At 40.8% G+C, this 26,829-nt stretch overlaps 1 protein-coding gene across 2 annotated transcripts in view; it reads right to left on the bottom strand.

Annotated features, from left to right (window-relative positions):
- IGF1R (insulin like growth factor 1 receptor) overlaps positions 1-26,829 on the bottom strand; it is a 272,795-nt gene that overhangs the window by 45,730 nt on the left and 200,236 nt on the right. For both annotated transcript variants that reach the window (XM_050967131.1, XM_050967132.1), the window contains 3 exons: positions 10,825-11,137; positions 7,348-7,493; positions 5,586-5,730 (listed from right to left, as the gene is read on the bottom strand). In XM_050967131.1, the coding sequence (XP_050823088.1) occupies positions 5,586-5,730; positions 7,348-7,493; positions 10,825-11,137 (604 nt within the window). The remainder of the gene's footprint in view (positions 1-5,585; positions 5,731-7,347; positions 7,494-10,824; positions 11,138-26,829) is intronic.

Here is a 26,829-nt window from a genome sequence, read left to right on the forward strand (position 1 = left end):
CTACAGTATCTGCCTGATGGGACTTTCAAACAGAAAAATGGGGTTTATAATGAAAGCACCAACAGACTCTTCATTATGCAGCATGGCTGTAAATCTGTACACTGCAGATGGGCTAGAAGCAGCTCTACCAACAACTGAGTCTCCGAAGGGAAATACATAAGGGAAGAAACACGAGATATTGCTTTAGTGTGTTTAATTTAAAGTGTGGGTTTGGATGCAATGTGCCATGACACCACTTTACCCAATGGCCATCTTTGGGGTGTTTTGCTCTCCCCTAAATGGCAGGGGAATCAGAGGGGCACTTGAGTCCGTATGTAAATTCAACCTGTCATGCCCCATTGCACAAGTTCTCTCTCTCTCTTTTGAAGGGTCACTTATTGGTAGAAGTCTCTGAAAAAGCATTAGTCTCTTCATAACATCCTTTAAACAAAAACAAAGAGGAGAAAAGACCCCTATAGGAGCCATCATTTTTTTCTGTGTCACAGCTTTACCACTGACCTGTAAATAGTAGTAACTTGTAGAAACACCCCGTCTTCCATGGCATGAATGTATTTTGATGCAGTGTAATGGGCCAGGCAGTTTCATTTTGAAGTTTAATATAATGTTAAGTGGTAAATGCAACTTTCACCTCTAGATGACTGTAGCCAGTTCAGCTAACCTGGCACTGATTGAAAGTTACCTAATGGCTGTTCGGCAGTCTAAGAAAAATGAACTGCTTATTGTCCATTTCTAAGCTGACAAGCATCTACAACACACAAGTGACTATTGCAACTGGCGCCCTTGATTGTAGCTTTTAGGGAAAAAAAGGCCAGAGTCAACAAAAGGAGATTGCACTGCTCGCCCCCTCATCCCTACAGAAGAAAGATAAATGACATTGGATGAAAGTGCAGCAGGCTGGGCTCCCAACAAAAACCCCAGGGACCAGGTTCCCCCTGAACTCAGCACAGGGCCCTGGGTAGCCCATTCCCTACCACTGAGATAACCTATGTCAATTTATGTAGTTAGCCCTGTAGCTCAAGCTGAAGGTTCAGGGTTCAAATTCTACTAATGAAGCACGATGAGGGAGCTGTTACAGCTGCCCATAGAATTTATTTTTACCTGTGAAATGACGTACAAAAAAACTACAATCAAAGAATCTTACTTAAGTTGGAAAGCCTCCTACTGCAAGACAAACCCAAGAGAGAAACCAACAGGACTCCACTGGCCATCACATACAGCCCCCAGCTAAAACCCCTCCAACGCATCATCAAGGATCTACAACCCATCCTGGACAATGATCCCACACTTTCACAGGCCTTGGGTGGCAGGCCAATCCTTGCCCACAGACAACCTGCCAACCTGAAACATATTCTCACCAGTGACTGCACACCACACCATAATAACTCTAGCTCAGGAACCAATCCATGCAACAAACCTCGATGCCAACTCTGCCCACATATCTACACCAGCGACACCATCACAGGACCTAACCAGATCAGCCACACCATCACTGGTTCATTCACCTGCACATCCACCAATGTAATATACGCCATCATATGCCAGCAATGCCCCTCTGCTATGTACATCGGCCAAACTGGACAGTCTCTACGGAAAAGGATAAATGGACACAAATCAGACATTAGGAATGGCAATATACAAAAACCTGTAGGAGAGCACTTCAACCTCCCTGGCCACACTATAGCAGACCTTAAGGTGGCCATCCTGCAGCAAAAAAACTTCAGGACCAGACTTCAAAGAGAAACTGCTGAGCTTCAGTTCATCTGCAAATTTGACACCATCAGCTCAGGATTGAACAAAGACTGTGAATGGCTTGCCAATTACAGAACCAGTTTCTCCTCTCTTGGTTTTCACACCTCAACTGCTAGAACAGGGCCTCATCCTCCCTGATTGAACTGACCTCGTTATCTCTAGCTTGCTTGCTAGCACACTTATATATACCTGCCCCTGGATATTTCCATTACATGCATCTGAGGAAGTGGGTATTCACCCACGAAAGCTCATGCTCCAAAACGTCTGTTAGTCTATAAGGTGCCACAGGATTCTTTGCTGCTTTTAAGTGAGAAAAAGAATTTCAGTTGCCTTTGTAACCTTAATTCAGTCCCTTGAACATAAGTAGTATGACACAGTCTTTAATGACATGGTCACATACAATTCTGTCCACAGGACCTGTCTCATTAGTGCACAGGATTGACAGTGCTAAGGGAATGAATTAGAGCAGTGCTGTATATGGGACAATTATTTCTTCATTTGTGGCAGAAGCTGAAAGGTGTGTACCTATTGTAGTGCCAAGAAACAGCAGATGTAAGCCCACCCACCACTAACGGCCTTCCCCTTCACCAAGGGGGAGGGGCTAGTGAACCCAGGCCACAAGTATTTGTGGGAGACGACAAATGAAAAAAACCAGGGGCAGGTGTGGAAGTCAGAAGGTAAAATCAGGTGACCAGAAAACCCCCAACAGCATCCACTGCTCCTCAAAGGCATCTGAAGTCAGTGGACTCAGGAATTCTGCTAGGAGGTGATTGAACAAGGAATAGAAATAAGTCTTTGCTTTTGCAGAGTTCCCTCCCTACAAGCCAACTTCCTCCTTCTGGTGTGATGGATGGCCATCTTGGCCAGCTCCAGAAGAAGGTTCTGTGACTTTGTGGGACCATGAGAGAGGTGTGCAGGGAAAAGTGAAGCCAGAACCTCAGTAAGAGGTTCTGGAAGAGCTGGAAGAGGGGTTGTAGCCTGATGCACTCTACCTAGATGTGTACCAGGGTGTGTGTCTCACTGCAAAAAAGACAGATGTTGGGAGAGTTTGTGAACTGCACCGAGTAAATGCCTGTGCTCCCGGCTCCATGAAGGAACCGTCAACTAATATATCCAACAAGCTAGGGGACCAGAGTGGATTATATACTGCCCTACTAGCATTCCTTGCCCTCCTTGGGTGGCAACAGGTCCAGCTACCTGGTGTTGGGGCAGGTCATGAGGACGAGGGAGTGGATGGTGTGAAGCTTGAACACCTACAGATGTTTCCTAGGCATGGTTCAGAGTTGGACCAGCTGGATGGCATTCAGACGAGTTAAGCTGCATGACTGGGGCGGTCAGGGAGGTGCATGGAGCAAGGGCCCGATAACGAGTTCCAGAGGGCCAGGGGTGAGAGGCAGGCAGGGAGCTCAGGACCCACTCTGGAAGGTGTGCAGTGAATGTAGCAGAGGACAAAAGGATGATCTGGTGGTTAAGGCACATGAAGGCTATAATGGAGAACTCGGTTCTAACCCTCTCAGTCAGAGGCTTCCCGTGTGATGCTAAGCAACTCATTTACACCATTTATTTTGACAGGCGGCCACTAACTGTGCATTCCTCGTTTTCTAAATTCAGAGACCGAATCCTGGCTCTGCTACAGATTCACTATGCTGCCTCAGGCAAGTCTGTTTCCGTTTCCCATTGGTTACATGTGAATAATAATGCTCATATTGTGCAGCAGAGGTAAATTCACTGCTTATGAGGCACTCAGATACGAGGGTGACAGGCACCCTTAGAGAAAAAAATATGAGGAAATGAATAATTGCCAACTTTGCATGATGATGAGGGGAAAAAGGCAGAGTTCACAAATTGAATGACAAGGATAAAAATTTGAACTGCCGCCTTTTTTCCTCAGCACTACGCACAGAATGAGGAGGGGTCCTGTTGAGAAAAAAAGAGGCTGTGGTCATGTAATTAAAGACTGTATCATAATGCATCTTACCTCAGCACAAGGGGGCCAAATTAAGGTTGCACAGGCAACCATGAGAGCGAGGGAACAAAAATTAAAAAGGGCTTCACTTTGCAATCTTAATGTTCTTTCAATATATTTTTTTGTACGTATTACATGCAGCGCTGGCAGCAGCTGCTACAGTTAGGGCAGCCTAACAATTCCCATTTTAAGACCCTGTTTTCAGTTGCTTATAACGTTGCCCAACTAGCTGTTTGGGCTGAAATTTTCCATGCGAGGTGTCTGCCTTAGGCTGAATGTTTTTGAAAAATTATCTTTCAGATTGTGACAGTGCCCCAAATGTGTAAGTACTTTCCAAACACAGAGGAAGACCGTTCCTGACCCAAGCAGCATGCAATTGCAATAATTCCTTAGCATGGATTTTGCTTCCCACATGCACCCCTATTTTCCTCTTTTCTAAGTTTCACTGTTTGTTTTTCCATTGTGGAATCAAGCAAACAGAACTATTAAAACCTGAATCATAGCACTGCTGTTTGTTTCCTATCAGTTATGCTTGCTGACATATGAGATTCCATAAACATAATTACTACTGAACTTACTTACTAAAAGAAAGCAAAAACAAATTTATAATTGGAGTATCTGCTTGAGTATGCCACATCATAAGTAGCTGAAAGAGCCTTGTTCTAGGCAAAGTGACAAGCCTCTTGGATTTGCAATTAGAAACATGTTTTTCCAAAGAGCCAAATGTTCTTATTGAAAAAGACAGTGTGCTTTTCAAGTGCAGAATGAAGAGCTGCCCTTTAACTTGCTCTGTCAGATGGTGGAATTTTAAGAATTTAAGACTGACCAAAGAGTAGCCTGAGAAAGAGAGGGAGGCTGTGAAGAATCCCTTATGCTGTAACTTTATCCTGTCAAGGCAGATAAATCAGAGACACACAACCTTTCCCATGACCTTCCCACCACCTTTTCCTAAATGATTTTCCAAAATTCTTATTTTATTGGATCTCTCATTAGCGACGAAGGCTCATTTCTTCTCCAGAGTGTTCTTTTGAACTTGGGAAGTTAATTTGGGGAGAGAAAGGGAGTGCAGCAATTTCCCAGAAGATCATCCCCCCACTTAAGCATCTCAGACTAAAGTTTTGCAGGAGCTAAACCTACCTTTGCTCTTTCAGCACCTACCTCCAGGGGTGAGGATGATAGGTGGCGATTTAGATAGCAATTACATGACGTGCTATTGAAAGCATATTACACAGAATATTACAGAATTAAGACAAATCCACCAGCAAACATTTCAGTGGCGCATAATTACTTTAGCGGCTCATATTGTGTTTCTCTGGCTCTAGATAAGGAGAATTAGTTTCACGTTAGTATTTTGAGGCTGGCTCACTTATGTGCCGTTTCCTGCTACACACACTATTTTCAGCCGCACTCCCTTATCTTGCAGTTAGTGACCTGTTATCTTCTTCCAATTGACATCCCATAGGCCTCTGTTAAGGATACAACACTAACAAACCGCAATGCCAAAAGAGCAATGACTTCTAGAAATGTTCATTTTTGAATGCACTAGAGCATCAAAAAACAGAAAGTGTCTAATATAACAGAAAATGATGTTTACAAAAGTACATCTCCCTAAAAAAATCTCTCTACATGAGAAAGTAGCTAGCAGGGCTACCATAATACATCTTTAAAATCTTCATCCAACTACTTGCATGCTAGAGGATCAAATGAATGATTGTACAATGGTTGTTCAGTAGAAGACAAATACTGCATATTAGTGGAGGTCTAGACTATACAGATGGTAAAGTATTCATGGTAAGACTTATTTTCCATGGCTTTCTGTTAAAGCAAAGCTGCCTCTACAAATACTAGTTTGTTGTATTTGAACACTTACCCGTCCAACTGTTCCTCTCCCAAAATATATCGCAGATTCTTCAAGAAAGAGAGGGAGACTAATGCATGGGAATGGCGGATCTTCACATACCCAGTTACTGTTTCTATCAGACCCATAAAATTCTCCAGCTCAGAAGCAATATTGTCTACATTAAAGAAAAGGAAATTGTGGTTCATACAAGTTTAACTCAGCATTTTGTTCAATGCATGGTTAGCACATCAGAATAAATATTTATTACAGTCACTGCTTTTGCAAACAAAATACAGATTCATCTCGCTGCAGACCAGCATGTATCATCATTTACCTATGCAGGCAGACAGATGGAGCACAAAGCAAGGCACTATCAGAACTCCATTTATAACTTTCTTACTGATATGCTTTCCTTTGCATGAATATTCCACACTCGTGCCAGTACCAAATTCTGAGCTTTCAACAGCCAACCTTTTGGCAAGACTGAAAAGACTCACGTGCAGTTGTAAATTTAGGCATCTGTGAAACTGCAACTGCTGTTACTCTCGGTGACAGAGGTAAGGCTCATTCATTAGATCAGGCTGAAATGATCCACTGAAGAGCATGGCATCAGACTGGAGGTTAAGAGTAGCCCCACAGAGTTATGCTATTATTCTCAACAAACAGCATGGATACTAATCTCCAAAGCACAGGACCTTTACTAGCCATTTAAAAAATAACATAGATATAACTATATCATTTAAGCAGCCATTGCTTCTAGAATGCTGAAACAATGAAGGTAAAGCCATAACATCTTCATGGAATGAAGTTGGATTAGGGTCAGGTTTTCTACAGCTTGTATAATAGTTGCATCAGGGGCACTCTCCAAAATGGGCAAGGACCTTGGAAGCTGGGTGTTTGCTTCTGGTGCAGAACACTACAACTAAATTACGTTCTGTGTGCACAGAAGTACAGTCTGGATATCATATGGCCAGTTATCACCTGAAAGAAGTTGGGAGGGTGTAGATTAGGAATACTCTTCAATTCTTGGAGAGAATATGTAAGCATTAAACTAGACAATTTACATTACTGTACAGTACTCAGGAATAAAATCAATTACTGCAGAGGGTGGGTGAGCTGAATGGGTTAACTTAAATAAAAGTTCTTCAGACCATCTCCCTGCAGAAGTTAAGATTCTACTTAAAACATGTGAAACGCATAATTAAAACAATTCATATACAACTGTTTCCAACCCCCTTGGTTATTAGGAGCAAACCTGGTATTCACAAGCAATTCAATCCATCTAGCACAGGCACAAAAATTCAAGGCACTCCACCCCACACACTTCTTTGCATGCATAGGGAGGTATATTTCAAACCACCAAGTTTACAATGGTTTTTAAAGATCAGCGTCCGTTGGAATTTCCCCAGCTGATGAATCATTACTCTGACAAATCATATTCAGAGTTCATTTATGTTAGGACATGAACCAGATATGACCAACACAGTAATAATGAGTCTTGGGCAGAGCAGTGTTAGAAGTTAAACAGGGGTTTTCATTATCTCACACGCAGGGAGGAAAGCTTTGCCACTGGCTAAATAACTGGTCTACAAACATGCCAGAGAATGCCACCATGTCTAGGATTCCAGCAGAAACTCTTAACACAGCCAGAGTGCCATTAAAAAGCAAACAATTCTCTTGAGGACCATGCTTACAGTTTTTGGTTTTGTTTTTTTCTATTGATACACTCAAAGAGAAAACAGAAAATTAAAGGACCCTCATTGAAGGCTCAGACAGGAGGAACATTACTTACTCCCACGGCGGATGTTAATAAGCAGATTCCCTTTGAGGACGGTGCATCCCTGCAACATCTGTGCTGATGTGACAGAATCAATGGTCTTTGTTTTCTCTTCCTCACAGATTTTTGGGCAAGGCCCTTCGCAGGGGCTGCAGAACATGCTGTTGAGAAGGAAGGGAGACCAGAAATAAACAAAAACACATGGCTCTCAATCCACAACAGACTGGAGCTGCACTGTTTGGAAGGCAAGAACTTCTCTATCTGCAACCTAACAAAATACAAATCCTTCAAACTGGGAGGAAAGTTGCCATTTTTCAGAAGAGGCCCAGCAGAAAAGCAAATATCTCATACACTGAGGCAGGACTGCATGGGTTCTATGAGCAGACGTGACCCTCATAAATAAGTGCCCTAGGGAAAATGGTTATTAGAGAAATCTCCTAAGGAGGCTATTGTCCTAATAAAATAGTATCACAATTTGGATTTTAAAGGCGGTACCAAAGGACTGGAAAAATTGCTCTAAGGTACAACTGAGCAGAAAACAGAAACCTCACTCTCACCACTCTCAGTTCCATAGATTATGCTATTCCTAGTCACTTCCCATCCTAAACTGTTGTGTAGTGTTAATTCTACAAGCCCCATGGCTAGTTGTTAAACTGTTGCCATATTTCACCATTCTGGTGACTGCAATGGAGTGGTGAGTAACGTGACTCCTCCACACACAGTCTGTAAATCACATTATGAAATGCTGCGGGATCCCTCTGGATGAAGGGCATTCTAAGTGCAAGTCATTATTGCTACATGCCTACCCTAATATAGCATAACTGAAGGACAAATAATCAAGAATACAGAAGTCATTGCCCTCTCTGAGACATTGGTGGCCGTCTAGGTAGTGCTGTAGCAAACATCTCTACTACCAAAATAAGGCTGGAGTTTTCACAGGAGCCTAAGAAGGTAAAGCCTGCAGTACCTGACTCCCTTAGGCACCTTTGGAAACTCAAGCCTCAGCATGCATAAGTTAGAGCGAGAGAGAGAGAGAGAGCGAGAGAGAGAGAGAATTCCACAATGACCTCCTAAACCAGCCCAGACTCGCTGAAATAGCTCAATGCTAAAACTGGGGTGAGGGCTGGGATGTGAACATTTATATGAATTCTCCTCCAGTCCTTCTCACCAAAGTTTTAAGTTCAGGTCTAGCAAACATGAACCAAAACACGGACAGCTCTACCGTAGACACTATCCATATACTAACCTTGATATGTATGAATGGGCTGCCACCAATGTGACACTATGGGATTGTTCCTCCTTCCAGGTAAAACATAACCCCGTCATCTCTTGTTTTATTTCACTGCTTTTCCATCTTTGCATTAGTACCAGTGATTTTTAACTTATATGCACATTATACCTTCTGTATGCGCGGGTGGGTGGGTGGAAGGGAGACAAGCAAAGGGAAAGAAAACCCCAGCTCTGAAAAGGAAGTCTATTGACAGCACACTGGTAAACATGGATTTGTTATTTGTTAACTAAAGGGTAACCAAACCCACTTTCTTCTTCAGCTTGGAGAAACGTGCACTGATGTAATGGAAGAAAGGAGCCTTCATTTCTTAGTCATGAGCTCCTATTTCAAATGCTACAGCATAATGTGCCTGAGAACTGAAGACATGCAAGAGGCATTCAACTATGGGTACAAAGAATGCTAGAAACTCCTCATTTGCAACTGTTGGTTAATACCAGCTCTGGGAAACCACGGGACAAAACGTTCACTGGCCTTGAGTTATGCCTTTCCGCCTTTGCAGCTGAACACAAAACTAGGATAAGATTAGCTGTGTCTATATTGCTTTATGAGAGTGTTTTTAAACAGCCGCTCCTAGAAGCTCAGGCCAGACAGCAGGGAAACAGTTTCTCAGGTAAACATCTGGCTTCAAGCTAGAAAACAGTAAGGCTGTTTGCATCTAAATGTGAACTGGAAATTTTCCTAGGAAGATGTTTGTTTCGATGATACTCTCTCATGCTCTCTAGGTTTATAAAGCAAACGGTGGAGATTTCCATCCCTTGAACAAAACTAACCTGCACAAATAAAGGAAAAACTATGATACAGACCATTTATATGGAGACATTTTTCAATGCAGTCCTACACTGCTGAGAATTCCTCTATATTAGCAATGGCTAGGAAATAACAGTTCTTAGCGCCGTTGGGTTAATGGGTGGGCAACTAAGATTGTTGCCTTGGCTGCTGGCAAAGTGAGCAAGTCAACAACATCCCTATCACTCCAAGTTCTTTAAATTCCAGGAATCTGACTGACAAAGATCAGAGTAATATTCCTGTAAAAAAACAGTTCCCTACAACAGTTAGTCATAAATATCAAATTCATGGCCATGAAAAACATGTCATGGACCATGAAATCAGACCTCCCCCATGAAATTTAGCTATTGGAGGGGAGGAGAAAGGGGCAGGGCTGGGTGTGCCCCAGCTGAGATCTCTACTGCAGTAGTCCCAGCCGGACTGGGGAGGGGCAGGATTTTCTTTTCCCCTGCACGGTTGCTCTTGGGGGGGTGGGCAGGGAAATCAGAGGTTCCCGGAGGTGGGGATGTGTTTCAACTCCCTCATGCTGCTGGGAGTGCCCCAGCCGGCAGCTCCTAGCTGCTAGTCCCAGCCAGGCTGGGGAGGGATAGGACCTTCCTCTTCCACTGCACGGTTGCTTTGGGAAGGGAGGCGGGAGAGGAAATCAGACCTGCCTCTAGCTATCTCCCTCAGCTGCAGGAAGCACAGCTCTGGAGGCAGCAGAGAAGAGAGGGTGACAATGCTGCAACCCCCATTAAAAGCTTTGCCACCCCAACGATCCCCTTTTGGGTGGGGACCCCCACGGATACATCATCATGAAATTGCAAATATAAACATCTGAAAACGTGAAACTGACAGATTTTAAAACTCGGGGGGCCATGAAATTGTCCAAAATGGATTGTGAATTTCGTAGGGCCCTAGTAGTAAAATAGCATGGCAGCTACTGATATTATTTCTCTGAAGTGAGGTAGAGTTGGCATTTTCCAGGACAAACACGGTGAACCAGAAAATGCAGAGACCTAAAGGCTGCAATGAATGTGAGTGTACATAAGAGATCTGCACACAGAAAAGTCAGAAGCCAGTAAACCACCAACTAACATGAGAAACAAAACTACTTTTACCATCTGCTCTGTGTGGCAATGCTCACCAGGGGCACAATCTCCTTTCCACTGATTACTGGCATCTCTTCCTCATCTCCATCCCGCCCACTTTCTGCCATTGCCACTTTCACCGGGCTATTGTCTAGTTTAAAGGCCTCGTCCTCATGGTGTTGACAATACTCTATCTCCACTGATGTCAGCGGGTGACCAAGATGCTCAGCACCACATGGGATCAGGCCCTTAGACGGTTAATGCCATGAAACTGGGGGGGTTCTCTTTCTAAAATCATGCAGGGAACTATATGAATAATAATCCAAGCTTGTGCATTTCCTTTACCTTTGGCTCCCGTTGCGTATGAATCCAGAAGGGCACTCTGCCATGCACTCGTCATTGTGGATCACAAACTTCTCATAGTCACTCATCTCTGTAGCAGGGACTTTGGAACAGAAGTCTTTTGTAACGCAGCGCCAGCCTTCAAACTTGTAGGTGTTTGGTGGGCAGGTGGGTACGCAAATTCCTTCGTAGTAGTAGTTGCGACAGGCCACACAAGCCGTGTTGTTGTCGGGCACAGTGCAGCTCCCCAAGCACTCGAGATGGCAACATTCATTTTGGTCTGTGCAAGCCCGCTTGCCACAAGCGCTGGGGCACACTGCAAAGACAGAGCAAGGGAAGATTGAACAACTGGCATTTAAAAAATATAGCAAGATTATAAGCAGCAATGTAAACACTCTATAAGCGCATATCCCCTTGGGTCTAGAGCAACCCTTGAGAACTTTGACACTTGGGAGGCTGGCAAACTATTTCATTTAATCAGTGTTTTCAAGTCGCTGGGAGAGATCTTTCTCCCAGATTTACATTAAAATATGAGCCAGTGAAGTAATGAGGAAAACCATTGAAAGCAATGTCAACGTAAGGATAACAAACAACTGAGGACTGGAACCCATTTGATAGCCCTGGTATTATGGTTACATTTTTGAGTGCTGACTTATTGTCTTTGAGAGTTTTTTTTTGTCTTTCCAATTTGTATTTCAAATTAATCTTTTATTGGCAATAAAAAAAGCTCCCTTTAAACAACTTAATTACATTCATACAATAATACATTGCTATATTGCAGCACACATGGCTAGGTTGACCCCATTGTAGCATCCTCATGTTGCTTATGTATGCAGAATTGGATTTAATAAAGTATAGATGCTGCTACACATATACGGTGGAATCAGACTTATTATTTTCCCCCTGAAGAGAATACATTTCCACCCTATCCACAAATATCGGACTAGTAGGACATAAATTTGTGAAAAGAACATTTATTTAAAAATGCATTAATCTGTAGGTGTGGGCACTTGGTTTGGAAAAAATGAACTGAAATCAGGATTTTCAAGAGACAGTCTTACTACTGTTACATCAAAAGAAGCAGCAGCATTTATATTTATGTAACAACAACATTTTGATTACAATGTTTTATGGCCTTTTAGCCATGCTAGCTATATGCCTGAGGCTCTGTAAATAAACACAAGATAGGAAATCTGGTTTTCATTAGGTAACTGTTTTCCACTTTTTAACTTAGCTAAAAAACAGTATCAGTAACAGCAGCATAAAACAAAAGTTTCAGTAGGACTACAGTAGAACCCAAGCAAATCAACACAAGAAACTTTAACCAAACGACACGACTAGAAAGCATACAACCAGAAACACAGCTAACGTTGTAAGTGAACCAAGGATGCAGAGTCCACCCAATAATAGATATGGAGAAATTCCCGATATGATGTATCAGATTCTACTCCATCCTGTTTATTTCTCTTTTTTCCCTCAAATCTGCTGCACATTCTGCTATGCTGTAAATTAAACTACAGTTTATTTAGAAGGAGAAAACTACATACAACCAGTGCAGGACAGTTCAAAACTATTTTTTTCCTAGAGCTTTGCACACAACTTCAAATTTTCAGTTTACAAATAAAGATCTTTTACTATATTGAAAAACGTCTGAACCCAAGAGATGATCTCGCTCTTTAATTGTATATACTCTTGGATAAAAGAGACTATGTTTTCCAAAATGTTTGTACAGAACCTATCACAATAGAGCCCAATCACAACTGGAGCCACTGGGCACAACTATAACAAACAACAATACAAAATAAAAAATTTGTTTTACAACCCCTCACACCTTTCTTCAGGATTTAGACACTGTATGCCAAGCCTTGGCTATGAGGGAATATGTACTGTCAGCTTTAATGTACGGTTCTACTCTGAAAAGTTTATCTGTAATAGTGGCATTGTGGGATCCCACGTTTATACTCTCAATGGTCTCTGCATTAAATATGCTCAAGTTTACAGCTTTCCCCCCCCCGTCATTGCCAGACGTAAACATTTAGCCTGGGATCCAAGGGCCAAGCTGGGTTTTTTCTATTTCATGAATTAGCAGCAGTAACAACAATTCTTCAGGGAAAATTCTATCCTCACTTATTACCAGTGCAACCTCAGTCTTCAAGTTATGCCCTCTGCTTTCAATGGGTTTCCAAAGGAGAAACTAATGGGAACTTAGTAAACAATCTTGCTGTTGATGCTCAGCATCAGACAGAGCTCTCACTTGCACAACAGCTCAGCAGCGCTAACAGGAACAGACATAGAAGAATGTATTTTAGTTGCTACACAGGCAGGTAGGACTGAATACATACAGAGGGATGAGTCATTTTTACAGTCTCTTTTAAAAGTTTAAAAAAAAAAAACAGACTCCAGTACAAACATCTCGGCAAAATGGTATTTATAATGAAACTGTTGATGGAGCCTCCCCTGCGGGGGAGCTTGTGGACACCACTATAATTAGCATAAGAAAGCTGACTATGCATGTCTCAATGGAAGGTACTCCTTAAGATGTATTTCAGTTCTGCCTAAATTACACTGTGAAAGGGAACTACAATTCTGTATATGTAATATTTCTGACTCCAGACCAAAATATACCCCATGACAGATTCTTCTTAAAAAGAAAGGACAGTGATAAAGAGATCATTATTGATAAATGATGCAAAACCTTTTAATACACCCAAATATGTATTTTCTGCGGGGAAGACAAATAAAATTACCTTACACTAAAAGGTAAAAACAAGAAACGAAAAAAATTACTATTCACGTACACTGATGGTAGACCAAGGATATACAGTAGAACCTCAGGGTTATGAAGCCCTCGGGAATGGAGGGTGTTCAGAACTCTGAAATGTTGGTAACTCTGAACAAAATGTTATGGTGGTGCTTTCAAAAGTTTACAACTGAACAGTGACTTAATACAGCTTTGAAACTTTACTATGCAGAAGAAAAATGCTGCTTTCCCTTTTTTAAAATAGTTTATATTTAACACAGCACTGTACTGTAGCTGCTTCCCCTTGCCCCTATCTCTGCTGCTGCCTGATTGCCTACTTCCGGTTCCAAACAAGGTACACGGTTGACTGGTCAGTTTGTAACTCTGGTGTTCTTAACTCTGAGGTTCTACTGTAACTTGAACAAGGACAAAAGCCTGCGGTTTCTGGAGTGGCGTAAATTCAACAGTCTTGTTAGAGACTGCTGTAAACTGTGCCTCATTTTAATGTATATAAATATAAAGAGTGTTCAGGATTATTGAGGCAGTTCTTGAAAAACCTCAGGTCATGTGGCTCATCAGCAGATGGATTGCCGTTCCGCATGGGTGCCAAAACTTAGATTTAGCATGTTAACTAGATTTCCAGTTCACAATCCTGCTAAGAAAAAACGCCTCCATGACCAAAGTTCATCACAAGATTTATCAAAGCAGTGCCACATCATTTTTGTTCTTAATTGGACAGACTTTTACAAAAAACAAAGGCTGCTGCATAAACAGTGCAGATAAATATAGTATAAAGAGGTCTAAATTATTACACTCCAGGGGAAAGACCTTTTTCATTTCCTAAATTCTTCTGCCATTCATGAATAAACTAGCATATGAACAGCATTCCCCTACATATCAAAGCTGATCCTCTGAAACTTACCAATCAAGGCGATAGCTGAAGCATGCAAAAATCACACAAATTTACATGACAAAGATGTAAACAGTAACAGGTATACAAATCTGTGTTACATTATTTTTCATCTGACAGTGTTTGTTAAAAAAATTTTTTTTAAAAGCAACCAGTTTTTCAAACTTAAAATGACTGGGAAGAAAAACATAGTAAAATGTTAATTAAAGTTGGAAGTTCTTAAGATGAATTTGTCAGATGACCAGAAAGCTTTGATTCCATAACCAAGAGAACACCTTTGGCTAAAAGCCTATCCTAATTCAGTAGCAAAAATAATGCAGCAATGAGAAACAAAAAATTACAATGATTGGGGGAAAAGAAGGAAAGGTATAACATTCAATATTAATTGACAAGAGAATCTAAAGGCATCAGGGAAAAATGGAAAAAATCCATGGCTGGCAGGATGAAGGACAATTAAAAATGAGGGTGGTTATTTTCTTTGTTTGTTTTTTTGAAGTATATTAGGAACAAAAACTGTAGCAAAGATATAGACCCACTAGTAGCTGGAGACGGCATAACTGTCGTTAATGATACATAAAAGGTAGAGATATTTCATAAATATTTGTGCTTTGTATTTGGAAAAAAGGAGGAGGAAATACTTGTATCGCATGAGGATGAAGTGTTTTTCTGGCCATTAGTAACTGAGGAGAACGCAAACAACAGCTGCTAAAAATAAACACTTAAATAAGCAGTCTGGGACACTTGCACACAAGATTACTAAAAGAGTTGGCTAAGGAGAAGTCTGACCAGCTGATATTCATTTATAATAAATATAGGAATACCAGGGAAAGTAAAGATGATGAGAACAGGGTTAATGTTGTGCCAATATTTAAAAAGACCACCAGGAGGCTGGTTGAAATAAATAGTCTGAAATCAACAATGGGCAAAATAATGGAAAAGCTGATCCAGGATTCAATTGATAAGGAATTAAAGAATACGAGTATAATGACAGTCAAAATGATTTTATGGAAAAGAGGCCTTGGCAAACAAACCTGATTTCATTCTTTGATGAGATTACAAGTTTAGTTGATAAATGTAACTGTGTATATGTAATATACTCATAAAAATTTAGAGGTCACAGTAGACAAACAAATGAACATGAGCTCCTAGTGTGGTGCTGTGGCAAAACAAGCTAGTGGGATACTTAAATGTCTAAACAAGGGTAGCAAGCAGAAGTAAGGAGGTAATTTTATCTCCGTATGCAGCATCGGAGAGACCAATACTGTTTACAGTTCTGGTGTCCATATTTTAAAAAGGGACATAGAAAAATTCAAGAGGGTAGAAAAGAGAGTCACAAAAATTATCTACCGTCTGGAAAAAATGACACGATGAGAGACAAACAGCTCAATCTCTGCTGCGCTTATCAAGAAGAAGATGGAGTGATGATTTGATTGGAGTGAATAACTGCCTTCATGAGAAGGAAAATACTGGGCACTAAACGGTTCTTTAATCTAGCAGAGAAAGGCATAACATGAACCACTGGGCTGGAAGCTATAGCCAGACAAAATCAAATTAGGAATAAAGCACTCATTTTAACACTGATTAACCACTGGAATAAACTACCAAGGGAAGTGGTGGATTCTCCATCCCTTGATGTCTTCAGATCAAAACTGGATGACTTTCTGGAAGACATGCTGTAACCAAATACAAGTTACTAGGCTCAATGCAGAAGTAACTGGGTGAAATTTAATGGTCTGTGATATACAGGAGGTCAGACCAGATGTTCTAATGTTCCCTTCAGGCCTCTGTGAAGTACTTAAGTGATGCATTAATTTATTGTCAGCCACTTAATTGGGGTCTCTAGTGTCCAACCTCCTGTAATAGGTTTTGTTTTGTTTTAAATCATGACACCTGTAAACAGCCAGCTGCCTTGCTCCTCCTTAACTCTGAAAAGACTTCTGGAACCAATATACCTGCTATGTGAACTGCTAAGCAGCTAGAACACTTCCCAAAATTGGAAAGCTTTGAAAGAGAGCACCAATCTACTCCCCAAAAAAGCCATTCAATGCTGAACTTTGGTATAGGACAAAACAGAAAGAATCACAGTAAATGTTTACTTCTCCAGGGCTTTCCCTTCCACTGAAAGAAATTTGATAGACAAAGCATTTCCAAGTTAACAAAATACATGAGTTTTTCTAAAATACTGTCTAAATATTCTGATCACTATGCATACAACATGCAATTAACACCACTCAATTTAAAGTTACTTGTTCAGTGAACAACTTCTATTTACACCTATTGGGGAATTACTTTACAGAAAACCAAGAGAAGTCATAAAACATTCTGATTTGAGGATTCACCATTCCGAACCAAACCCCCCCCGCCAAAAAAAAAAATGAAAAAACCAGACGGATGCAAGGTTGGAAAATGCTCAAGACAAACAGCTTAGCACATTACTTTTAAAAAAAAAAAAATTAAGGCAGCTCCTTTTTGGGTTGTTTAGCTTTTTAAAAGTAGCAGTAAGTTCTCCGACATCCAATATCTCAAGCTTTTTGAAGTGTACACTAAGCTAAAGCTCTCAGAGATCACTTTCTGCAAGTTCTGACATCATGGCTGTTTTACAGTTTGGACAGACTAAGTGTTCTTATCATTTCCAAGACGCCATGACTTCAGCACTGCTGAAATAGAGCAATCGGGTGAATAAACAGTCAGTCACAGGGAGTGAAAACGCAGCAAGTGGAGGAAGACTGCTTGGCAAATGCAGGCCCTAGCCTCTGCCAAGGCTGGCGTCATGCCAGCTGCACGCAGGACAGCAAAAGTTTGCCAAGTGTAGGATAAGTATTTTTTTTAAAGATTCTTTCTCTCCTTGTAAAATGATATTCAATCCTTCCTTTCTTTTCTCCCTCTCTCTCTCCATCAAAGTATTGTTGCATAAAGAACCAGAACATAGTATTGAACAGGGACTGAGGAGGAAAGAACATTTTATCCTAGGCAACTCTTGTAAAGATTAGCTGTCAAAATTTATCAATCAAGACAGGAAGCCAGGTAGTTTTTGAATGTTAATTCTTATAAATAACAGGGTTTAAAAAAAAAACCAGCATTAACTTTAGAGAGCATTTCAAAGAAAAACTGGCTTTTAAATGTAGCAAAGACAGCACCCGGGAGACATTCTTGCCTTTTACCTGGTGTGGTGATAGCTAACGGGAGATGACAGAGATATTACCCAGAAAATCCACTTCCAGTGATTCACAACCAGGGCTGAATCTCAAATCTAGCATGTAAATAAGTAGATATACTCATTATAAACACACAATAATATGTTCCAGCATAAAAACACTGGTACAACGTCTCCAGAAAACGCAACATTTTTGCTTTAAATAGCTATGCAAGATCATCATCTGGTTACAGCAACACACTTTTTGCCTTGTTATATTTTTTTCACCTTCAAAGTAACTAAACAAGACACTTGTCTCAGGAAAAATCCACACAAAGGAAAGTGTCACAACACCAGGCACCCATACGCTGAAGAGCTTCCTTTCCTTTCTGATAAGTAAGGCACAATTTGACACTCTCTGAAATTACCTGCCAAGGTCTATTTAAAGGTTTCTCTCAAAACCATGCTGTTGCTATGAATTATGTGTGATTACATCCTCCCTCTTCAAATCCCCAGTTTGCATACAGCCGTCTCCACTTGCAAAATATTTGGAAAGGTCCATACAAACTCTAGGCCAAGTAGTAAGATGAGGGCATTCAGTCTACAGCCTGTGAGTTATATTTGACTCAACTTCATTCCACTGAGAACCATATGTTTCTGTGTTTATGTTCTAGTTGTTACCAGCCTGATTTTATCCTACAAACTTTCCTAAGGATTTTCAGACTATTCTGAAGTTGTCCCAGGCAGCACTTTCCTCCTCCTGCACCAGTTCAGAATAATTACATCCAGTTGGCTTCTGTGCAAGGTTGTTTTGTCAGAGTTTTAATGTGCTCTATGACTTGAATAAAGCTTATATATGCATGGAAACTTCTAGAATCCTCACAAATGATCAACCTGTGAGCAGAAGCCACTTGAAATAAGCACATATTCACATTCCCTTTAAAAATCAAACAAACATTCAAAAAACAGTAGGCGTGCTGGAAAGTTGAACGCCCTTTATGGCCAACAGCAAAACCATATTAAAAATTATTTGGGTTGCCCCTGTAGCCTAATGGAAGTGCTCAGATGCCATTACAGATTCCAGTTTCTCTTTCCCTACATAAAAGAAGTGGAAGAGGAACTGGATATTGGGTTAAAAAAATTCTAGCATCTAGGGTGACCGGATAGCAAGAGCAAAAAATCGGGATGAGGGTGCGGGGGCAGGGGGAGAATAGGTGCTTATGTAAGAAAAAGCCCCTAAAATTGGGACATTTGGTCACCCTACTAGCATCACTCAACAATAAGATTTTTTCTTTAAAAAGAGCTCCAGTTCTCCCTTTGACTACAAGTATGGCAGCCATGAATCGAGGCCAATGGTGCAGAGAGGAAATGTGCATTACCTGGAATTCCATTCATTAACTTGAACATGTTGCTGGAACTGCTGCTAAGATACATATACCGCCCTGCACAATGTCACTGATAGTTATCCTAAATGACAATAACTTCCCTTCCCCTCTCAGAGTAGTTTTTAGTAATAAGATAACTTCAAAGGGATGCAGTCATCAGATAATCATGACTTTGAGTAATCAGAGGCTGTTTGCTATGGCCCCTAATCCCACAAAAGTACAAATGTCTCACAAAAACAATGTCCTTCATCTTGCCTAAAAATAAAGGACTGTTAGCTCTGTAAAAAACACCAAAAGTCTCTCAATTAAACATGGATTTCCACCAGCGGAATGACTGTGCTGGTTCTCCGTTGGCTTGCTTTTCTAGCAGACTCTAGTTCCTCACCACAAACCCACATCAAACCTGCTATATGAGAAAGGCTTCAGGCTTCCAAGCTACAGTAAGAAATGGCATGTGCCTGTTAATCCCATTTCATTTTGTCTGAGTTACCAGGGTATTCAGGCACACTAGCTGGCATAACAAATCTACCAACCCCTTGGGAATTCTGCAAGTGAGGCATTCAGAGTTGCTACAAAGTTCCAGGAGCAGCATGGCAACTCAGTTCATATTTACGAATTGAAACAAACTGAAATCTAAGCGATGAAAATAGCTGTTACGCGACAGTCCAAAGAAACCAGTACGTCGCACAGTTGCTCAATTCCCCCCCCCACTTACAATATGTTATATCCAGTGAGCACCTTGGTACAAACAAGTCTTCTTAACGAAAACAGGCAGCATGAGTTGCACTCTCTTTCAAAACAGTTGCCCAATAAGGCTCACACTGGCATTGCTGCAGCTGGCATTTGGGAGAGAGAGAGACGGAAATAACTAGTCACCTCCCATGCCAGGACAAATCAGTACCCCACACAAAACAGAACCAAGGCACACACGCAAATACATACTGGGTTTCCTCGCCAATTCTACTCTATCTACAATACAGGGAAACAAGTTAGTTGGGAACGTTTTATGTCGACTGCTACACTGCTCTATAAGCATTTCCTCCACAAGGAAGAGTGAAATTTCCTACTGAAAAGGTGAGCCAGAAGAATAACCAAAATATCAGCATGGATGAAAACAGGACTTTGTACAAAGAGAAACAATACACTGAATCTCATGGGAAAGCTGCTCACAATTCCATTATTTAAAATCCACTAATAATCCTAAAGAAACATCTGAAACTCCAGAACTGACCCAAAATGGGAGGCTCACTCCCAGATACACTATAGACATGCCTCAACAACGCAAGGGGAAAAAAAGAGACAACAGCAAAACAGCTCTAAACTGAACTAGACAAGCTGAAGGGCTCATGAGGACAGAAGGATACCATCTAGTGGGATCCAAGTTGCAAGCAATATATATTTGTGGGGTTCTACTTTTTTTAAATAAAGATTTGTCTTATTTTCTTTCAAATGCTGCAGGTGGCAAGAGACACACTATTTCATGAATATATAGCAAGCGAACAGAATATAAATCATTCACTAACTGGCAAAATCCCAGCTGGAGGGAGGATACCACTCTCATTCCAGATTTATTTTAAGGGAGGCAGAGGGCTTTGATAACATTATCAAACTGACCTAAATTATGCAGTTTTTTTTTCTTCCTAGCATCAAAAGAAGAAATGTTATATTGTAGAGAAAAGGTCACCAACTCAGACATTCTCTACTGCTTTCATTTCAGAGCATTCATGAACAAGAGTAAGATACGCTAATGGACTTAATCTTTATGGAACTAAGTGACATAAATGAAGTTTGATACAATTTAGAAAAAGTGAGATTTCCTCTGGGGGGGGGGAGGAACCAGGAATAATGCCAACTACTGTATAAGTGAGAGAACTTTCAATAAAACTACAAGTGTATATACACCACGTCGGTGTATATTTTATCAAGATTTTATTGTCATGCAACTGAGATAGCCACATTGATAACGAGTGATGAAGGCAGTCCTGTTCATTGGTGGGTGATGAGAACGAAGGACAATACAGAGTAGCAGAAAATAATAGTAGTCAAAGTTGTTTTAGGTCCCACTGACACAGCAACTTTTTTTTACTAGTGTAACAGCTGGTAAAAAGCAGGCTTGACATCTCAGAGTTACCAAATAAGTTGTCTTCAAAGTGAGATGCAAGATGTGTAAGACCTAGAAAGAATATTAAGGAGAGAGAGAGAGAGAGTTTAGTTTTCTTAAATTTAATTATAAATTGCTACTGGTCTGTAAGGAGAGAAGTACATTTTCAGCTATCATCCATGTGATGCAGACGTAACGGATATATAAACTGATGTGAGCTTTTACAACACTTAAGGAGAAAAGAATGAACCAAATGACATGGACATGTATAGAAAATATTTCCCCTTAACTGCAAGAAATGGGAAGAACGGTGACCATATATTATAGGAAATAGAAGGCTGGATTCTTGATATTCACGAAAACAATATAAGAGTGGCCATACTGGGTCAGACCAATGGGCCACCTAGCCCACTATCCTGTCTTCTGACAATGGTCAGTGACAAATGCTTCAGAGGGAACGATCAGAACCAAGTAATTATCAAAATGATCCATCCCCTGTTGTCCAATCCCACCTTCTGGCAGTCACAGAAAGATAGAGCTATTTCTTGAATGAGTTGGAGAATAATTTCCTGTTCTCAATCTTGCTTCCATTACAAATATAGACAAACAAGAAAAATCACCCTGTGTTCAGAAGACCTTCAAGCAATCTGAATATAACCAGCTGATAGATTCTTCATTCTTTTTTAATATAAAATTCACTGGCATAGATGACAGAAGGAAGAGGAGGGAGAAAACTGTTGAAATTCCATCATCAGAATGAGTATGTTCTCACACACTAAATTGATGTGGATTGAACTGGTCCAGAAGGAGAAACAACAATGCTGAATTTCCTCCTCAGACTTAATACCAATTTCTAACGTTATGGTCCTTAACTATGGACTGTTTGAGATGTTTAAGCAGGGTCTGTTTCTCCATCCTGTAAAGTTGTAAAAAAGACATCCTTGCTCCAGTCACACTGTCTGGCAGACACCTCAGGGCAGACACTCCAAACTGGTGGTATGTTCTATAGTTAGATTTCAGCAACCCAGTATCAAATGTGAACTCCTGAATCACTATATCAGTCTTACCATAGAGTTAAAGACAGTTCCCTGAGGTTCTCCAGTCTATCCTGCCACCCATGCAAGACGGACTTAGTGATACATTGTCACTTCCACCAAAAATCACAAAATATTCAGGTTGCTTCCAGTTCGAAGAGACCAGTCACTTACCCTAGGTCAATTGGTGTTACATCAAAGGCAACACCTATAGCCAATTCCGTAATAAACTAGGAGACAGACCTAAAAGTTATTTGCAGGTTAAGCAAGCAAACATATACACACCAATAAGTTGCCATCTAAATGCTAAGAGTGACAGAGTTGCAGTGATCTGTCAATTTGAAATGTCTTTCAGGGCAAACTCAGGGTTGACTCTCGGGGATCTCTCGCTTCAATTTAGAGTCTCTGGCCCTGTGAGAGTTCAGACAGCAAAGAGATGAAATATTCTCTTATAAAAAGATAAAACATTTAGTCTTCCAGTCCATGAGATGAGCTCCTTTGCACATAGAACTTCCAAGGCCTGATAGGGCCATTCACCAATTCTTTGCATCGCAATGTTCCTTACTGGCCCCTTTAATCTAAGTATGCCTCCTGGGGGTGGGGTGTAGAAGGGATGACAATTCTGGTTCCTGGGTTCACAAGTACAGAGCAAACATTTTCAAAGTTGCAAAGCAAAAATCACACATTTTCCTATAGCATGGATTACAGACATTGCACATGAGATTAATACATGCAGCAATTTACAAGCCTTTCATAGAGTCTAAACACTACATTTTTTTATAAGACTAATTCCTATTTTGAACAAAACTAACATTCAGGTAAGCTGGTTTGGTTTCCAGCTATTAATTTATCAGTTCTTAGCTAATACCTATGGCGTTGGCCAGAGCTGGCATTTGATTTACCAGCATCACAGAATCAAAAGAACAAGAAGGCCAGAATGCCTATCATTTGGAGGAGGGATTCCTATCTGCACGTCCTGAACAAAGTTTTCATCCCTGATAAAAGACACCGAACTAAGAAAGCAAGTGTTTCTATTTGCATGCATCCTTGACAGAATGCTCTGATAGATTCTCTCTCACTCCCACTGAAAAGAGCATTAATGACTATAAAGATGTGAAGTATCAGAGGGGTAGCCGTGTTAGTCTGGATCTGTAAAAGCAGCAGAGTGTCCTGTGGCACCTTATAGACTAAGACGTTTTTGAGCATGAGCTTTCGTGGGTGAATACCCACTTCGTCAGATGCACGCATCTGACGAAGTGGGTATTCACCCACGAAAGCTCATGCTCCAAAACATCTGTTAGTCTATAAGGTGCCACAGGACTCTTTGCTGCTTATAAAGATGTGGTGTTTGTTCAGATCTTGAATTTCTCTCCAGTGTTCTCTGATGAACATGGTTTTAGACCCAAGAGAACGTAGTTTTGGCTAAGATTATTCAGTACATCATCATTTGCAGGCAATTTAGCTAATAAATGAAAGCTTTCCAAAAAAGCAGCTCAAATTGTATTGTGAACTTTAATTTGCTTACAGAAAGAGGATTCTAGATTTAAGGAATTGGCTTGGATTCTGGTATACCGTCTTGAATGTTTCCCACAAAGGGTTCTGATTCTGGTTCTGAGAGGCATGTGAAATCTGCAAGCAATACATACTTATTCCACTCCAACAGCACAAAATACTTCAAGAGAAAAAGAAGTCATTTGGGATCCCTCTTATCTCCAGCATTTCAAAAAGGTATTACACTAGGGCTGGTAGAAAAATTTCTACCAAAACTGTTTTGATGAAAATTTGGGTTATGGACAAAATTAAGTTTTTCACAAAAGAGGCTGCTTTCCAAAGAAAATTTCAATATTTTCTCAAAATACTGAAGTAGTGTTATTAAAAAATACTGTCTCACTGCCTCATGGGAGTTGTAATTTGGGTGCCTTATGCACCTATTATTTTTTGAGATGGGAATTCAGGTGGACTACATCTCCCATAATGCACCATGGTAAGGGATCTTATGGCAAGCCTCTTTCCCCTCATCACAAGGGGGGAAACTGACATATCATGACAAATTTAGCCTGGCCAGAAAACCCAGTCCAAAGAGGAGAATGGGCATAGAAAACACCCAAACTATAACTCCCATGATGCACTCTGGTGTTGTTATGAATCAAAATATTTCAATTTTTTCTTTGACAAAACATTAAAAAAAAAGTTTGTCAAAATTTTTCCACAGTAACAATCTTACTTTTCAACTAGTTCTAATTACCACCTCAAAACTGGAGCCGCCTCTGATGGGTGTGGGGGAGCACTTCATCTTTTTGCTGCTGACCCAGTCTATCACCCTGAAGGAATGGCCTTTGCTGAAATAGAGGTCAAAATCATGGAAGACTAGAAAAGTTATGGAGGAGATGTGCTGGGAATACAAGATAGTCCTCAGCTTGTCCCCTGACTAACCACTAGATAACATTGCCTCATTCAAGGACTATATTTAGACAACTGTATCTGTAGAAATGTCTTCTCTAAATAGGATAAAAGTACTGCAGATGTTCTGCAACGCTGACTACGCAATTAAACGTAATGAGGAAGGATGCCACCCTTTTCTACTGTCACCACCCAGAAAATGCAAGTGTGTATAATAGAGTCATACTAAACATATAACACACAAACTATATATGCATGCACACAAGCACGTGCACACACACCCCTTGGGTATATATTGCATCTTACTATGCAGATCCACATATACATGGTTTTGAGGAAACGAAGAGGGGGAAAAAACATTTCTACTGTGATTTTAAAACCATAGCATTCTTTTTGGCTTCCTAAATCCCTTCCTGTATTGAGGATTCACCATCAGATTTGGGAGAGCCAGACAGAATTTTTGATGGCAAACGAAGGACAGTTGTGCTGTATCTGACAGAAAATCTACTCTGCAACACAGCTAATGCAGCAACGCTCACTGGCTGCTGTGAGGCCAGCAAAGGCATCAGATGGTGTTTACAAAAGGAATTTGTATTTTGAAAGTCGTTACTCACATTAAAAAAGAACAAACACATTTTCCTCTGTGTTTTCAAGCAAGAGTTTCATGCTTGTCTTTTCCCCTCCAGAACCCTTTTTGTTATATCAAGCCGCACTGACATTAACGTACAAAAATACAGTTCCTTATACCATCCATGGCAGATACTTACATGGATGGTCTCAAAAAAGAATATTCTTTTCACATACTAAAAAAATTATACAGAGTTATTTTAAATTCAGAACTGTTTGTATATTCCTTATAAGTTTATAAAACTCTCACTGTCCTTCCATGACTAACGAAAGTGGAATTGAGAGAGTAGTCTATATTTATAACTCGTCTGGTTGCTCATGCTTATGGCCCTATTTCCACTCACTGTTACTGTACACAGAGCTATGTGAGGTATTGTGGGTTCCCAAACTTCACTGATTTCCTAACAAGGCAGGCCTGTGTCCCGGAGGAACAAACTGGGGGCTGTTTCGTCCAAGTGGAGTTCAAATTCAGAGGGAGAGGCCCTGAGTTTTGTGGTTTTGGCAGCTCCTCTTAAAACTGGTATTAGAGACCATTTCTGGGCAATTACATGCCTAACTGGTGTTGGACTATGTATCAATGCTACTGATACATCATCTACAGTACAGACACATTTACAACCCAACACTGTACAGCTGTTGCTACACACTTCACCTTTTCATATTTATTTTAGCAGAGCAGCTTAATGCTTCACCAAGCAGATTTCTCAGTAAGTGAAATTTAACAAACACCAAAGCACCGAGTAAAACCAAAAGTCGCTTTAAAAGAGTATGAAAGATTCATAGGCCTTTCAAAAAACAAAACACAACGTATGTGGCCCTCATCACCACAGCATCTGGGCTCCTCAGAGTTTATTAATTTTTAACCTTCAATCTACCCCTGTAAGGTAGGGAAGCATTATCCTCATTTTACAGATAAGAAACTAAGGAACAGGGTAGATTAAGTGACTTGCCCAAAGTCACACGGGAAGTCTGTGGCTGAGCTGGGAAGTGAATTCACATCTAATGGATAGAACAATATGCTGGAACTCAAGATCAGTGCTTCAAAACCTTTTTTCATATGTGGACCTCTAGAAAATTTCAAATGGCGGTTCGGACCCTTTGGAAATCTATTGTCTGTATATATAGACAATATATAGTTGAATTCCGTTCGGACAGTTTTCAGTCTAAGACTTTCACGAACTTAGACATAGTTCACAGACCACAGGGTGAGAACCACTGCATAAGACCATCTTTCCTACTAGTCGAAAGCTAAGAGAATTGTGTAGTTATCAATGTTGTAATAATCCCTTCCTCCTTTTATTACTCCTGGGGAAATTCTGTAATTCTGCACTTGTGCAGTAGCAATGTCCGCTGCAGAATAATTGATTCTGATGAGGAGGTAAAGGAAGGCTGCAATTATATCTTTTGCTCACCACGGGCTGATGTGGCGCTGGAAGAGAAGGCACCTTCTCACCGGGTGGTGTAGCCAGCAATGGAGAGAGAGAGGGGGCAGAGGCTGCTTTCCTCACAGCACTCAGTCCCCAGGGCCAGCCGAGGAGGGACAGAATAAGGGGGGTAGGGTGGACAGATCGGGGCTCCCAGTGCTGCTGGGGGAAGGTCACACAGACTGGGGTTCAGAAGGCTAGTGGGGGGACAGACTGCACTGGGAGAACAGGAGCTAGTGGGGTGAAAACATTGA

This window comes from Gopherus flavomarginatus, chromosome 9 (assembly GCF_025201925.1).
Source record: "Gopherus flavomarginatus isolate rGopFla2 chromosome 9, rGopFla2.mat.asm, whole genome shotgun sequence".
Taxonomy (NCBI): domain Eukaryota; kingdom Metazoa; phylum Chordata; order Testudines; family Testudinidae; genus Gopherus; species Gopherus flavomarginatus.